The sequence below is a fragment of the Mauremys reevesii genome, linkage group 10 (genome assembly GCF_016161935.1).
Source record: "Mauremys reevesii isolate NIE-2019 linkage group 10, ASM1616193v1, whole genome shotgun sequence".
NCBI classification, from domain to species: Eukaryota; Metazoa; Chordata; order Testudines; family Geoemydidae; genus Mauremys; species Mauremys reevesii.
Window position 1 is genome coordinate 17444083 of NC_052632.1, and position 15759 is coordinate 17459841.

General features: G+C 43.5%; 1 protein-coding gene across 5 annotated transcripts in view; it reads right to left on the bottom strand.

Annotated features, from left to right (window-relative positions):
- Nucleotides 1-3917: 3917 nt before the first annotated feature.
- Nucleotides 3918-15759, bottom strand: part of SH3GL3 (SH3 domain containing GRB2 like 3, endophilin A3) — a 74980-nt gene continuing 63138 nt past the window's right edge. For 3 of the 5 annotated variants that reach the window (XM_039492864.1, XM_039492868.1, XM_039492867.1), the window contains exons 7-9: nt 14994-15097; nt 13882-14009; nt 4490-4695 (exon numbers count right to left, since the gene is read on the bottom strand). In XM_039492864.1, coding sequence (XP_039348798.1) covers nt 4490-4695; nt 13882-14009; nt 14994-15097 — 438 coding nt within the window. Of the gene's footprint in view, nt 4696-13881; nt 14010-14993; nt 15098-15759 lie in introns of all 5 variants that reach the window. The other 2 variants (XM_039492865.1, XM_039492863.1) reach the window with 1 other exon arrangement.

Consider the following 15759-nt stretch of genomic DNA (forward strand, 5'->3'; position numbering starts at 1 on the left):
TTTATACACAGACAATGTTATATTTTCTGTCTTAAATTCATTCCACAGCAAATGTTCCAGCCACTCCAGTACTACTGTAGTCAACCCTAATTTAAGTAATTTAGAGCAGACACTTCCCAATAGTTCTATCTATAAGCAGAGGACAGGCATGAGGAGAAAAAAGTGGGTTCTATTTCTTGTCCATCTAGATCAGGGGTGGGCGAACTCTTCAGCCTGAGGGCCGCATCAGGTTTCAGAAATTGTATGGAGGGCTGGTTAGGGGGGGTTGTGCCTCCCCAAACAGCCAGTTGAGGACTAGTGGGTGGCTGAGTCTTAACCTTACCTTGTTGGTTGCTGAAGTTAAACTCTGTTCTCAATGCACAGTATCTCCATTGGGGGATTGGGTTAATAAATGGAAATGCAACCCCTAGGACATAAAAAGCACAAGTTTAATGTAAAAGGTAAGGGGAAAAAGCCAAGGAACAGCTAGATGACCAGGTTAAACCCTGCACCTAATGTGCAGATCCAGCTTAAAAGTATCTTGAAAATATTGTTTCAGGTTTTAAAAAAAAATCAGATGGATACAACCCCAATCTGTCCCCAGCCATAGCTGCTGTGTACAGTTCCTGAAGTGGAGTTCTAGCAGGCTGCCTGAACAGCAGGGAACTATATAAAAACAAGGCCTATTGCTGATGTACAGTGGAGGTACTTTCTTCCCCCTTCACTGTGCCTGTGTCCCCCTACCTGGAGCCCTTTCCTTACTAGTTATGTGAAGTATCCCCAATACTTGCAGTTAAAGCTGCAAGGCAGATCTTTCACTGGATGGAGCAGCTCCCCCCATGGCTTAAGCTCTGGATTTCTGGAGCAAAGGTGGCCTAACTGGTGAGGTCAACAGAGAATCCTTTCCTGCTCAGTCAGGCTGCTTAGGCTGACAGGTTTTCCTCCCTGGCCAATGCTTTCAACAACTTGGCTGTTTCAGAGGTAGTTCGCTTGTAGGTGTGTCCTCACTCAGGTGAGCGGCAAAATGGAGTTCTCTGCCTACCCCTGCAGGAAACAGCTCAGTTTCATTCTGCTGGTGCCCAGTAGCCAACTCCCTTCCTCTGAATACGACTTATCTGGGTGGAGAGCACAGGTCTGGGCTCTCTTAGTATGTCAACCTGGCCTTGTAGCGTCTATCACTGATTGGGGTTCTAAACACAGGCTCAGATAGGCAGTTCCAGCCAATTTTTGGGAGCTGTTTCTCAAGATCCCAAAATGGCAAGTTACTCACTACTTGCTGAATAGCTTGTAAGAGTTGTTGGTAAACTGGGCTACCTTAACACAATAGTAGCTCTGTTTTAGGCTATCAAAGATGCATTCCATATTCTCATCTCTGCTGTCCCCTTGGCACAAAGACAATGGGAAGCTTGCTTAAAGTGCTTTCCCTAGTGTAACGCTGGGGTGGCATAAAATCAGCTCACATCCTCCCACAGTGAGTCATAGGACTCTCAGGGGTGGTCTGGGGCAAACTTGGTTAACAGACACTAAAGCTAGCCTATTCTGAAAGTAGTAAGTCCTGCCCTGATAGTTCTACAGGTATACAACAGGCAAAACCAACATGTACTAGCTCTAGGCAAAGTAATAAATCCTAACCATGTGTTTAATACTGGCTTCTCTAGGGCCCATCTCTGGAAGCTATACCCACCCACCTTTGCTAGATCTCCTTGATGGCTTGTACTTAAGACAAGCTGTGTCATGAGGGGCATGATAAGTAAGAGCAGTGTTTGTAACAAAGTGAATCTATTTCCCCATGTTAAGTATCCTCACATCTTCTTGTCAACTGTCTGGAATGGGCCATCTTGATTATCACTACAAAAGTTTTTTTCTCCTGCTGATAATAGCTCATCTTAATTAATTAGCCTCTTAGAGTTGGTATGGAACTTCCACCTTTTTTGTGTTCTCTGTATGAATACATATTCTTACTGTATGTTCCATTCTATGCATCTGATGAAGTGGGCTGTAGCCCAGGAAAGCTTATGCTCAAATGTTAGGCTCTAAGGTGTCACAAGTACTCCTTTTCTAGTCTTAGGCACTGCAAATAAACAAGCCGGAAGCCATTTAAGTAAAAGCTCTCCATTTCCCAATTAAATACCTGTGGAAAGCATCCATCAACAGCAGAGAGAAGGATTTTCACTGTGTTGTTATATGTTGTGTTGCTGTTAATTGGCTGAAGTGGGTATTAAGGTCAAGGAAGTATCACTTTGACTTTGTTTTGCTGTCAATTTTGGAAGCTGCTTTTTGCTAGAATAAATCAGTTGTGGAGCATCCTGTTTTTTCCCCAAAACTGCCCTCAGCCTCTGGATTGTGCCTTAGGTAGCGTTCTGTTCCTGTACAAGCTTCCATCCTTTGTTGACTGCAATCAGCAGGAAGAGACTATTCATTCTCTGGTCTAGAACTAGATTAGCCTATCCAAATGTATCGGTGAAGGCTTTAAGCATTTAAAAAATGCATTTTCCTGTTGAAATAGTATCACTTACCTCTGATGAAGAATGGAGGAGTTGCATATAATAATTAAAGCATAATAGCTGTAGGGGTTAGTATATTACTCTGTGGAACACAGTTAATTCCTACTGGAGCTTCTCTCTCTCTCACTCACTCACACACACACAAAATGACTAGTGCAACTGGGACTACTCAAGTAGACATGGAAGAGATCATTTGTTTGACATTCACCTCTACTGTTGCAGACTAAGAACTGGCTGGGAGGAGCCTAGTTTGAAACTCCCAGCATTTCAAGGTGGTAACTTGCAAATGAAGAGCTTGAAAGTAGTTTAAAAGCTGAGCTGGGGAGGGGCGAGAGAGGAATGCAGAGAAACAGATAGGTCCCCAGTGCCTAGATACTGAGGAAGACCCCCCTGCTTAATCCTGGGGCCCATTTTTATGAGACAAATGTTAAATTTAGGTAAGAATGTGCTTAGACTCATTTTAATTGCTTTCTCTCTGCATGTTATAATTTTTCTGAATATGTATCCTACTCTTTGACAAAGAAGCTGCTCTAAGTCACTGCAGTTTTACACTGGTTACAAGCGCCTGGAGATCATTTTGGAGCAAGGGCCAAACCTAGTTAGGGCTGCAGCGGTAATATAGTCAGAGTGGAGCAAATTACACGATTCCATAGTGGAAGAAGCGAAGGTGCAGGCCTCTGGCTGGAAAGGGTGCCCTAGAGGGAAGCTGGCTGAGAGAGCAGAGGTACAAATTCATCCTTGCATTGTGCCACCTCTACTTTCAAAACACTGGCTCTGGTGTCTTAGCCAGTGGGCAACTTGGCTGCAGTTTACCTATTCTCCCCTGCCCACTGATTTCCTTGGCCATTGCTAATTAAGGCCAAGGGGAGCTCAAACAGGCTATACCTCCATTGCAGAAATAGGCCGAGTCTCTGTCCCTGCCTCGATTTGTGCCTCCTGGGTTATAAAATCGCTTGCAAGCTTTCTCTGTACATTCTCTAGTGCTCCTCTTCCTCCCTCCCCCTTAAAAAAAAAGTGTCATTTCAATTGGCTACAAGTCTGTCTCTAGAAATACACTTCCCCATTTATCTCAATCAAGTTATCTTCTACAGCTCTGGCCATAGCAGACATGATCTAGCATCAGTTTGTACTTGGCTCAAATGAATATGAAGAGAGGCTGCTTTTCTCCTATCCCGTTAATAAAAGATAATATAAACAGTCATTATGAATGAATGTGAGTGAGCTACATTTCTAGGATTCTATTTTAGATGAGACCACAACGTTACAAATGCAGCCACCAAAGATTCAGGGAATTGATCCTGACAGTTCATTTTGTACAATGTCAAACGCCTTCTGAAAATTGAGGTGCATCTATAGAGGAATGTGCTCTTTCACAGCATTAAAAACCACTGCTTGAAAACAAGTGCCAGAAATCCAACTGTATAAACAGCAGTCTTTACACTTTCCCCACAGTAATATTTATTAAGTATAGTCAGTAAATTAGAGGAATATTAAGTCTTTGTACTTAGTACACGAACATCTTAGCCTTTTGTCAACATTCAATGTGAAGCACAGATTAGGTTAATCACAGTAAATTACATTGCGATGGATGAAAAAGGCTTAGTGACATCAGTAATTCTTAACTGGTTACAATTAGTTTTCGACAGTAAAATCATTGCAGCCAGAGGATTATTTTAAAAAGGCTCCACATACAGTAAGAGCAAAGGAATATATTTTTGGAGCAACAGTGAGCTACCAGTAAACACCTCAGACAGTAATCTTCCAGGCACAAAAGCAAAAAAAAGTGGAGGTTGGTTTTTTTGCATTTTCATGTAGCCGAGGAAGGGTTGGGGTTTTGGTTTTTTTTTTGTATACAAACTAAAGGAATACAAAATAAATACATTTAAAAAAGATGCATACAAAAATCTGTCAGTCAAATAGCAAGGCTTTCACAGAATGCCACATTGATTAAACAATTGTGAATCCATTTCAATCATGAAATTATGTTCACGGTTTGAATTAGGTGTTCACTGAGGCAAAGGTACCATCACTTCGACATAATTAATGGGGAAGAAGCCAGACTCTCCATTTAACATCCCTTCATACCAATTCTCATCAATTTGATTGGTCAAAGTAATGATGTCACCTTCCTTAAACCCCAGCTCGCCTTCATTTTCTGGCTCAAAGTCATACAGAGCTTGGCAGCAAGGCTGATCCATGTGCACTGAAGAACCTGTCCAAGTGACAGAAAAGAAAATATTTAATAGCTCTAAAGTACTCCACTTACCTATGGAACATGAAAACAAGGAGAGACACTTAGCTCTGCTGTGCAGCAATGGGCTGAATGGGCCCATATTGTGGGTGCTGTTAGTTTTCCCACCACCACTTTCACCTACACAAAGTCTGTTCCTGCCATGTGATGTCATGTACAGCATAGGGGGTGATGAACTGCATACAGGGTAGCTCTCTTTTCCTCCCCTTAAAAGCCAATATATTTTTACTGCCATTTGAATTCCCTTGGGAAACCTGAATCGCTTTAACATTTGGGGTGGTCATGAATTCTATTACCATGGGGTTTTTAAAAAAAGAGGTGAGTGGACAGGCATGATGGCAAACAGCTGAACAAATGTCTATTCAATCTATAGAACTAGGAACTGGGCTGCATGGAAGCTAACTAGAGGACAGGAACTCAACAAGAACACTATACACCAGAACTATAAACGGTTTAAAGATCCAATCCTACCAACATGTATGCGTGAGAATGGCCCTACTGATTTCAGCAGCACCCCTCTTATATGAAAATGTTTTCAGGACCGGGACCTTAATCGTCAAATAGGGATATGAGGTTCTATCCTCTTCGCCACATGAAGAGAGAGAGACAGTTATCTCTAAGTTGTATTTACAGATAGCTGCTCTGGGAGGGCAGCTCGTGTGTACAAACCACTCACTGAATCTGCCCTTTACCTCCATTCGATCAACAGTTATATTAGCAACAACATTGCCTCTTAAAGTTTGTAAAACTATTTTTTGGATGAGGATTAATTGCAGCCTCATTCACACAGTATCTGACTTTCTTTGTGATTTTAGTTTATTGTGTTTGGCTTAGTTACACTGTAAGATGTTCACTCCAAACCTTCTTGTGTTTAAATATTAGTGGCATTATATACACATAATACTAAAACCAGTACTTAAACTTATGGGGAAAAGTCAACATGGATAATTATTGTACATGTATGATAAAGTACAAGAGATTTTCACAGCTAGCTGAAGTGGCTAACTTTGCAAGTGTAATCTTTTCAGTGTTACAGACACTCTCATGTACGGATGGTTAGCATATATCCAAGCCAGCTAGGATATGTGAATAATACATTATTATAGTCATTCATTCAACCTCTGAACAGTAAATTACGCTAACAGCATTCCTCCGCTATTCATATTCTAGAGATCGGTTCCATGGGCAGAAGGCTACCCATAGTTTCAGCTGAGATTCATTTTTTTCTATGACATTGATTAAAACTTACCTATTTTACTAAAAGAAAAATCCAGTGATTTTGAATAAAGTCTATTCACAGAGGGGAAATGGCGGGGGGGAGGTTTCATGCTGCCTCTTGCTAATTTACAGTAGGAAAGTGCATTATATCAAGACAAAGAAGTTTTTAGTGCTCTCTTTAATACTTACAGCAAAACAGCTAATGAGGCTCTTTAATATTAAATTATTCTAGCTACTCTTTTTGCTCAAAATCTACACTATTCTCAAATATTCTAATCTTGGCTGTCTCTCCAAATTATCTAGCATGCTAATCAAGCAATCAGATTGAGGTCCAATTTCTGTCTGGAATAGTCTATATATTCTGTTAAATATTGCAATACGCCCGCAGATTTTCAAAACCAATGAAGCTGTTAAAAATTCCATGTCGCTCATTAAAATTTGTTTTTAAATCTGCTAATCACAGTGCTATTGTTATAAAATGTAAGGAAAGGAAACCATTAAAAAGTAGCTGCTCAGAGAAATTTTCTAGCAATGAGAAGCAGAAAGAGCATTTTGAGCAAGCAAAACTACTCAATCAGTAAATGCTTCTCTTGTATCTGTGGACAAACACTAGCAATGGATCTTTAAAGTGAAGACGACAAAAGTAGGGGCACAATGTTAGATTGTTTTGCGCCAAAATTTTAACATTATGCTTTGTGAATGGATTCCCTATTCCTTTCCAGCCTGTTTACACCACTCTAGCAATGTAAAAGGGCATAAACACAGTAGAAATGGCCCCCAGGGAATTCCCTCAGCAAAAGGGGTTTCCCTTGGAGGTTGTAGAAAAGATGGAGTGCTTTTATGCCGCTGCCTTCACGGCCCTGCACTAGAGCACAAAATGGAGGGTGGCCAGAATGTGCTGTGCTCTGGCTATTTCCATTCACAGCCACAATAGCAAATCAGGTATTCCCCAGGTCAGATGGTTGTTTAAAGCTACTTTTGTACTCTCTTCCTGACCTGTGCTAAGCCCAGCTCGGACCAAGCCAGGATCGGGGCTATAGTCTTCCACAGAAATAGGGTGAATAGTTTAAAAAAAAATAAATAATTGAGTGTTTTCAAACAGCTCCCTCAGTATAGAATGTGGACGCTGTATCCGCTCATATGAAGTTCCAACAGCAGAAGAAGCCTCTCTGAATAACTGAAAACATTTCTTGTTTTCACCAGCTGTTCTGGCGGGGGCTTGACATACAACTTTTACTCCAGCAATCAATTTGTTTCTGACACAGCAAGATATGTGATGTTACATTGATAACCTTGGGTGCAGAATGTATTTTTTTTTAAAGTGAGAGTCTTTTAGGATCATAACTACACAGTGTATTGCATTGGTTTTGTTTTTCTTAGAGGAGGGATAAAAAGATCGGGAGTGGGGAAGGAACTTTTTGCCTTTTAGGCTCCAAACACGTGGGGGAGGAGGGTAATCTCAGGCAACGCAGAAGGATCTTAAAGTAATGGCTACAGCTACTACAGAGCCTAACATCAGTCAAGGTCTTCACTAGAGTAATGCAGCTGCTGCTAATCTACTGCACCTGGTGTCACTGCTGTAGAGTGTGGCAAAACAAAGCTTCCCAGCTGAAAAGAGCAGAGGCAGCGCTGGTTGCTAGTTTTAAAAATACACAATTTAACAAACACAAAGAGGTCACATGGCTCCATCCTTCCCCACTGTGCAAACTACCTGAAGGCTGTTGCAGAGATTTAAGAAGCTAAGGAAACTGCAGCAGCATTTCTGTTAATGTACAGTACTGCGCCTGTCTCTCTAATTGTAGCTGAAGCAACATGCAGCCTGCTGTCGTTGCTGAGTTCATGGATTTAGATTGAGAGCTCCTGTGGCAACAACTGTCTTTTTGCTCTACGCTTGTCTAGCACTTTGCACAACGGGGTCCTGGTCCGTGACAAGGCTCCTTGGTGCTATGCTAATGCACCATAAATAAACATACATAGCTAAAGACTGTGTATGCTGACCTACTGGACTCCCCAAATGCAAATTGAATTTATAATGAAAGAACATGGAGGAAGTATTGGAAAGCATGAGGCTAAATGTACTTGTGGGACTGCTCTATCTGATGCCAGATGACCATCGAAAAATGCCACTTTTCCTCCAAAGAAACTTCTGGTAGGTGTTTCTCCTCTGTTTTCCGCACATTGAAGTATACATACGGTAGCAAAAATATATAGTAAAGAAAGAATCACATCCTAGATGTGCCTGAGGATAGAATTATTCTAGCCCTCTCTTACAGCCTGATTCTGTAAACACTTACGCACATAAGTAACTTTACTCCCATGAGTTAGTCTCATTAAATTCAAACATAGGACAGCTAACCACAACTACTTTCCTTTGATGAGCAAAATGAATGAGAGGTAAGATGTGACTCTGCATTTAAACAGTTTCATAATGAGCCAGATGACACTCTCAGCTTCTGCTGATTAATTAGGACAACAGCGAATTAGAACAAAACATAGATTTGTCATCTGCACTTAATCAGTAAAGCAGTTAAATCATCCAGGACTTTTTTCCATGAAATAATGTTTCTAAGGACCTGATACTTCACTGTGTTTGCATGTCACTCCTGTAAGTAGTCCCACTGTACTAGGAACTGTACAAAGGAAAACACCACCCCCATTCCAAAGAGCTTACGATGTGATGTGCAAGGTACAATACGATGAAATAGGGAATAAAGCATTCCAACATACAAGCAAAGGGCTAGCCTATGTTAGCTGTTACACTTAACTTACTTCGCAAAGAGTCCCATTGAATTCAATGGATATATTTGAGGAAGGTTCTATTGAGTACGAGAAAGACCATCAGGATCAAGTTGTGTCAGTATACCAGGGGTTGGCAACCTTTCAGAAGTGCTGTGCCAAGTCTTCATTTATTCACTCTCATTTAAGGTTTCACGTGCCAGTAATACATTGTAACATTTTTAGACGATCTTTCTATAAGTCTATAATATATAACTAAACTATTGTATGTAAAGTAAATAAGGTTTTTTAAATGTTTAAGAAGCTTCATTTAATTTTAAATTAAAATGCAGAGCCCCCCGGACCGGTGGCCAAGACCCATGTGAGTGCCACTGAAAATCAGCTTGCATGCCCCCTTCGGTATGGCTGCCATAGGTTGCCTACCCCTGCAGTAAATGCCTGCATCTGTAATTTTCACTCCATGCATCTGAAGAAGTGAGGTTTTTTTACCTACGAAAGTTTATGACCAAATAAATCTGTTAGTCTTTAAGGTGCCACCAGACTCCTTGTTGTTTTTGTGGCTACAGACTAACACGGCTACCCCCAATAAAGGATCTAGTTCAAGTGACCAGAGGGATGCCAGACACACATTTTGATAGTGTCAGCAGGGATGGAGGGGTGGGCAGAGAAGTTAAGTGTGAAAATGCTCACTTTTGTAGAAAGTAGAAGAGAGTTTATAGGAGTGATCTGAATGAGGTGAGAGTGCTGAAGATAGTGTCAAGCTTCCCCAGCTCCTAGTGTGAAAACACTTGGCACCATTTGGCATAAATTGTCTGAACAGTATTTTCTAAATCATATAGTATATGTCAAATCTGTTTCAGACGTCTTGTTTAAATATAAAATAAGCACAGCAAGCTTCTCGGGTTATACTGCCAGAGCCACGTTTATCCCTGGCATAGAACTCAATAGTGCTGGCTTTCTAATGCGGGGAAGGAGGAGACAGAGGAGAATTACCCATGACTTTACTGATGATAACATCTGCTGGGAGAGGTAAGAACAGCAACCAAGTCCTTAAGTTCTTTGGGGAAAAAAATTCAGAGTGCTAGAACAGGTAACCACAATATGCATCTTTTTGGTGTCATTAGAGAGTCTATAGAACAGTTGCAAAGAGAAGGATTGAGGGAAATATTTTCTAACATCCACACTGCTATTTTTAGGGCACTAGCTCAAGCAGAGCTAGTGAATCTATCCAGGGCACAAGACACACTCCCAGCCTGGTGTAGATAGACCCTTAGCCTTCCCCCCGCCCCTCCTTCAAGCTGAGAGCATGAAGTATAGCCCCATATTTCCTCCTCCACTTCTAATTCTCTCTCTCTGTTTCCCTCCCAGCTCTCTGTAAAAAGAAACAAGACAGGCGAAAAACAGAAGCAGAAAGAGTGATTAAAGCCAGAGGGTAGAAAAGTAGCCCAGAGAGTAACTGTGTCTCGGAGTCAACAGCCAGCTCCTAATTCTCAAGCCAAGTGAAGGATGGACCCTCTGGATCATTTCCCCCAGCCTCCTCCCCCTCGGTGCTTTCCTTTCAGAGCCTCACCTATCCTGATTATGGAAAAAGTGCTGGTGGCTTTTTACTCTTTTCCTTTTGTCTTATTATTGTTTGTCTTTTGTGTTTCATTATTTGCCTTTGCATATAGCTCACTAAGGGCTTGGCTACACTGGAGAGTTGCAGTGCTGGTGGTGGCTTTACAGCGCTGCAACTCACTCACCGTCCACACTGGCAAGGCACATACAGCGCTGTATCTCCCTGGCTACAGTGCTGGTTGTACTCCACCTCGACCTGGGGAATAATGACTATAGCGCTGCTGGTGCAGCGCTGCTCCGCCAGTGTGGCCACCAAAAGCACTGTTATTGGCCTCCAGAGGTATTCGGAGGTATCCCAGAATGCCTGTTCAGCCACTCTGCTCATCAGTTCGAACTCTACTGCCCTGGCCTCAGGTGACCAAGCATTAGACCTGCCCTTTAAATGCCCCAGGAATTTTATAAATCTCCTTCCTGTTTGCTCAGCCAGGTGTGTAGTGCAACCAGTGAATCTTTCCAGGTGACCATGGCTCCACGTGGCAAACGAGCCCCAGCATGGAGCAGTAGCGAGTTGCTGGACCTCATCAGTGTTTGGGGGGAGGAAGCTGTGCAGTCCCAGCTGCGCTCCAGTGTAGGAATTACGATACCTATGGGCAGATATCAAGGGCCATGACCGGGATGCGCTGCAGTGCAGGGTTAAAGTGAAGGAGCTGCGGAGTGCCTACTGCAAAGCCCATGAGGGAAACCGCCACTCCGGCGCTGCCCCCACGACCTGCCGTTTTTACAAAGAGCTGGACGCGATACTTGGGGGTGACCCCACCTCCACTCCGAGGACCACGATGGACACTTCAGAGCGGGGGGAGAAGGAGGGGGAGGAGGAGGAGGAAAGCGAGAGTGAGGGTACTGGGGTGGGAGGAGACACCCCGGAGTCCCAGGAGGCATGCAGCCAGGAGCTATTCTCAAGCCAGGAGGAAGGTAGCCAGACGCAGCAGCTTGTACTTGGTGGAGGACAAACAGAGGAGCGGGTTTCCGGTAAGCGGCTTTTATTTTCAGGATTGAAATTTTTTGGGAGAGGAAGGGGGGTTAGGGCTGCATGCATGCATGCCTAGATGCGGCATAGCGCATTGATGTGGTCTATCATGTCACGGTAATTGGCCTCGGTAATCTCTTCAAAAGTTTCAGTCAGAGTGTGGGCAATGCGCTTGTGCAGGTTTCTTGGGGGAGCCACTGTGGTCCTTGTCCCAGTCAGGCTAACGCGTCCGCGCCACTGTGCTGTGAGGGGTGGGGAGACCATTGCAAGACACAGGCAAGCTGCACAGGGGCCAGGGCAGAATCCGCATTGCAGTATCATAGAATCATAGAATTCAAGATCAGAAGGGACCATTATGATCATCTAGTCTGACCTCCTGCAAGATGCAGGCCACATAAGCCGATCCACCCACTCCTTTAGCAAGCGACCATGCTTCGGAGGAAGGCGAAAAACCTCCAGGGCCACTGCCAATCTACCCTGGGAGGTTTTCAGCCTCAAATTCCTCCCTCAAGGCATCCCTAATCCTTGCAGCCCTGTGCTGGGCCTCTTTAGTAGCCCTGCTCTCTGGCTGTGCAAATTCAGCATCCAGGCGTTGAACCTCGGAGGTCCATGCCTGACTGAATCTTTCACCCTTCCCTTCGCAAATATTATGGAGGGTACAGCACGCGGATATAACCGCGGGGATGCTGCTTTCCCCCCAAGTCCAGCTTCCCATACAGAGATCGCCAGCGCCCCTTTAAATGGCCAAAAGCACACTCCACAGTCATTCGGCACCGGCTCAGCCTGTAGTTGAACCGTTCCTTGCTGCTGTCAAGGCTCCCTGTTTACGGTTTCATGAGCCACAGCATTAACGGGTAAGCGGGGTCTCCAAGGATCACAATGGGCATTTCGACGTCCCCTACTGTGATCTTCTGGTCTGGGAAAAAAGTCCCGGCCTGCATCTTCCTGAACAGGCCAGTGTTCCGAAAGATGCGTGCATCATGCACCTTTCCGGGCTAGCCTGTGTTAATGTCAATGAAACGCCCACGGTGATCCACAAGCGCCTGGAGAACCATGGAGAAATACCCCTTCCGATTAATGTACTCGGAAGCTAGGTGGGGTGATGCCAGAATAGGAATATGCGTCCCATCTATCGCCCCTCCACAGTTAGGGAAACCCATTTGGGCAAAGCCATCCACAATGTCCTGCACGTTCCCCAGAGTCATGGTTCTTCTTAGCAGGATGCAATTAATGGCCCTGCAAACTTGCATCAACACGATTCCAACGGTTGACTTTCCCACTCCAAACTGGTTCCCGAACGATCGGTAGCTGTCTGGAGTTGCCAGCTTCCAGATTGCAATAGCCACCCGCTTCTCCACCGGCAAGGCAGCTCTCAATCTTGTGTCCTTACGCTGCAGGGTGGGGGCGAGCTCAGCACACAGTCCCATGAAAGTGGCTTTTCTCATCCAAAAGTCCTGCAGCCACTGCTCGTCATCCCAGACTTCCATGATGTGATCTCACCACTCACTGCTTGTTTCCCGAGCCCAAAAGCAGCATTCCACAGTGCTGAGCATGTCTGTGAATGCCACAAGCAATTTTGTGTCGTACGCATTACGCGACTCGCTATCATCGTTGGACTCCTCACTGTCACTTTGGATCTTAAGGAATAGCTCAACTGCCAAACGTGATGTGCTGGCGAGACTCGTCAGCATACTCCTCAGCAGTTCGGGCTCCATTTCCCACAGAAATCGCGCTGCACAGAAACCGTTGAAAGAGGCAAGATGGCGCCAAATGTGGATGGAAAAACAGGGATTGCTGGGATGTGAAGTGATGCATCACGGGGCGTTGGGACAGGAAGCAGAATGACCCGCACCCTCCACCCCCTTCCCACAACCCACAGCGCCAGAATGGGAAGAGGTGCTCTGTGGGATAGCTGCCCATAATGCACCACTCCCAACACCACTGCAAATGTGGCCACACTGCAGCGCTTTCCCTACACAGCTGTACGAAGACAGCTTTAACTCCCAGCGCTGCACACCTGCAAGTGTAGCCAAACCCTAAGGGTATAAGAGACAGAGGAAAAGTGCCTCTGATCAGTGAGATGAGAAATAAAGGGTCTGATCCAACATTTAAGTCAGTTATTACATTTAGCTTCTCCACTGACCAGTGACAAGATTCATAATATTAAACACCTTGAAGAGAATTTAAAAAAAGGTGACCATTTTTTTCACGAGATCAGGGTCTATGCACGTGAAGTGGTGACAGATGCATGTTAATAGGTACAGCAGTCTCTCCTACACAGACTAAGTTTGCACATTTTATTGATCTGCCTTTGTGGAACCAGAAGGGGTTACATGCTAACAAAATAAGTTGTGTTCATATTTAATTTTCTGTGTTACACCTAAAAGTTTTACCCTTAACTGTTTTAAAAGTTAATAAAAAACACCAAGGAGACCATTTTCCAAGTGTGGGTGGCTAACTGTAGGCATAGGCAGCCTAGTAGCATAGACAACAGTGGGACTCTATGGGTTTTCAACTAGCATTATATGAGCAATACTTCAACTCCAGCAATTATAATTCCTCCATAAAATGCATACATCAACAGGCTGATTCCAATATCATGGGCTCACCTGATGATTTTATTGAAGAAATGTATGAAATCCCATTGTGCTGTTGATTATCACTGATTTCCAGAGCTGAAGTTATTACAGGTTTTGGCCTGAATTCATGCTTAGGACGACTAGATGCTCCATTTATTCTGAAACACAGAGAAAGTTTGGCATGAGATTTAATTCTGGAAGGCAACAGGAGCTTTGGAGCTTCTACTTGGATTAGGTGCTTTAACAACTGAAGGACAGATGGATTTAAAAAAATAAAAATACAGTTTGTAATTTCTTCACCCAGAACTGCTCGACTCCAATGTAACATTTCAGAAAGTCTCTACTTCTACCCAGTTTTATAGCTGTGTTGACTGGGGCACAAAGCCTGACTTTCAAAAGTGCTGAGGACCCACAGCTACCATTGAGTTCAGTACATGCTCTGGATGATGAGCACTCCTGAAACTCAGGCTACAAAATGACATGTGCAGAAAGCAGCCAGTAAGCCAATGATGAGTCAGACCATTTAGAACCCAGATCCTTGTTGGTTCTAACTATGAGAGCATAAAGCATAACTATGAGTGGTAGTTTTTTTTCCCTTTTGCTCCATTAGTATCACACAAAGTCTCTGTGACCAATGAACACATCACACCAGAACTGTGCTCCTAGCTAGCAATTTCGTGATGCATTGTAGGATTTTATGTGTACAACTATCATGATAAATAGGTCAGTTTTTTAACAAGGCTTCCAAAAATGTGTCGTAGAAAACATACGGCCATGTCTGTTTGTATGCACAAAACCCACCAGTAAATGGAGAAGCTCCTGATTAATTCCTGTATATGTGGGTGTGGGGGTTGGCACGAGCACAGAAGTATGTATCCATAAGTTTTAAGGTCAGATTTCATTAAAGAGAGGGATGTGAACTCTTAAAGGCCTACAGTGCATCAAGAAGTGACAGCTTGCAAGAGTTTGAGGTGGTTAAGTTCACTGAGATTCAGAGATGTAACAAATGACTATGAATATAAAAAGATGCATCCGTGAGGCATCTGTGAGATGCTGATGCTTCTGAACTGCAGCTCAACATCATACTCCCGAATGTTAGCTCCAAAAGATGTTGAGAATTCTCTGATCAGGTTTATTCTTACCGGTTTTGCAGTGTGCTCTGCAGTTCCTCCAGAATTTCTGTGGACTGTTTATGGTAGTCTAATGCTGCTTCTATAAATACTGCCAACTGGCTAACTTGCTCTACCTAAAGTATAAAGTAGAAAATGACTTTAAGGAGTCTGCGTGCCAGCTATGGAATCAACTATAAGGGTTATAAACAGACAATAATAAGCCCGGTTAAAAACACTCAAAATAGACCAGGTATCTCATAAGATCTTGGGATCTTACAAGGTGATAGTTCTATATAGTAAGGATTTGACATAGCCTGCAATGAGCTCTATGTAGGCAGAGCCCTGTGACTGTGCTGAGCCCCAGGGAGTCTTACTGCAGGATCAGGACCATAATACAGGGCATGTTCTCGTGTCCATAATGGGGCTTATTCAAACGAAGTAACTTGATCAAATATATGTATGTTTTCCCCTAACTTAACTGGGAAATATTCTGAAACAGACAAGGACAAGATCCCATTTCTGGTAGCAGTGGTTTTCAGATCAATGAGATCTGGCTAAGTGAGGTTATGCCATATCTTATTACACAGTCCATTAATGTTGTTTTTAATTGCTTTAGCCCACAAACTGCAGTCCTGAAAAGGTCCAGACTTATCTCACTAGGTGGCAGCATTTATAAACTGATAAATAAAGTGTTATTTATTGGCTCAGATTTAAAAATTGCAGCTAATTGTTCCAGAATCTGTATATTGAAATGGGGGAGGGAGGAGGGAAACACCATTCTCTCATGCAGTCACAA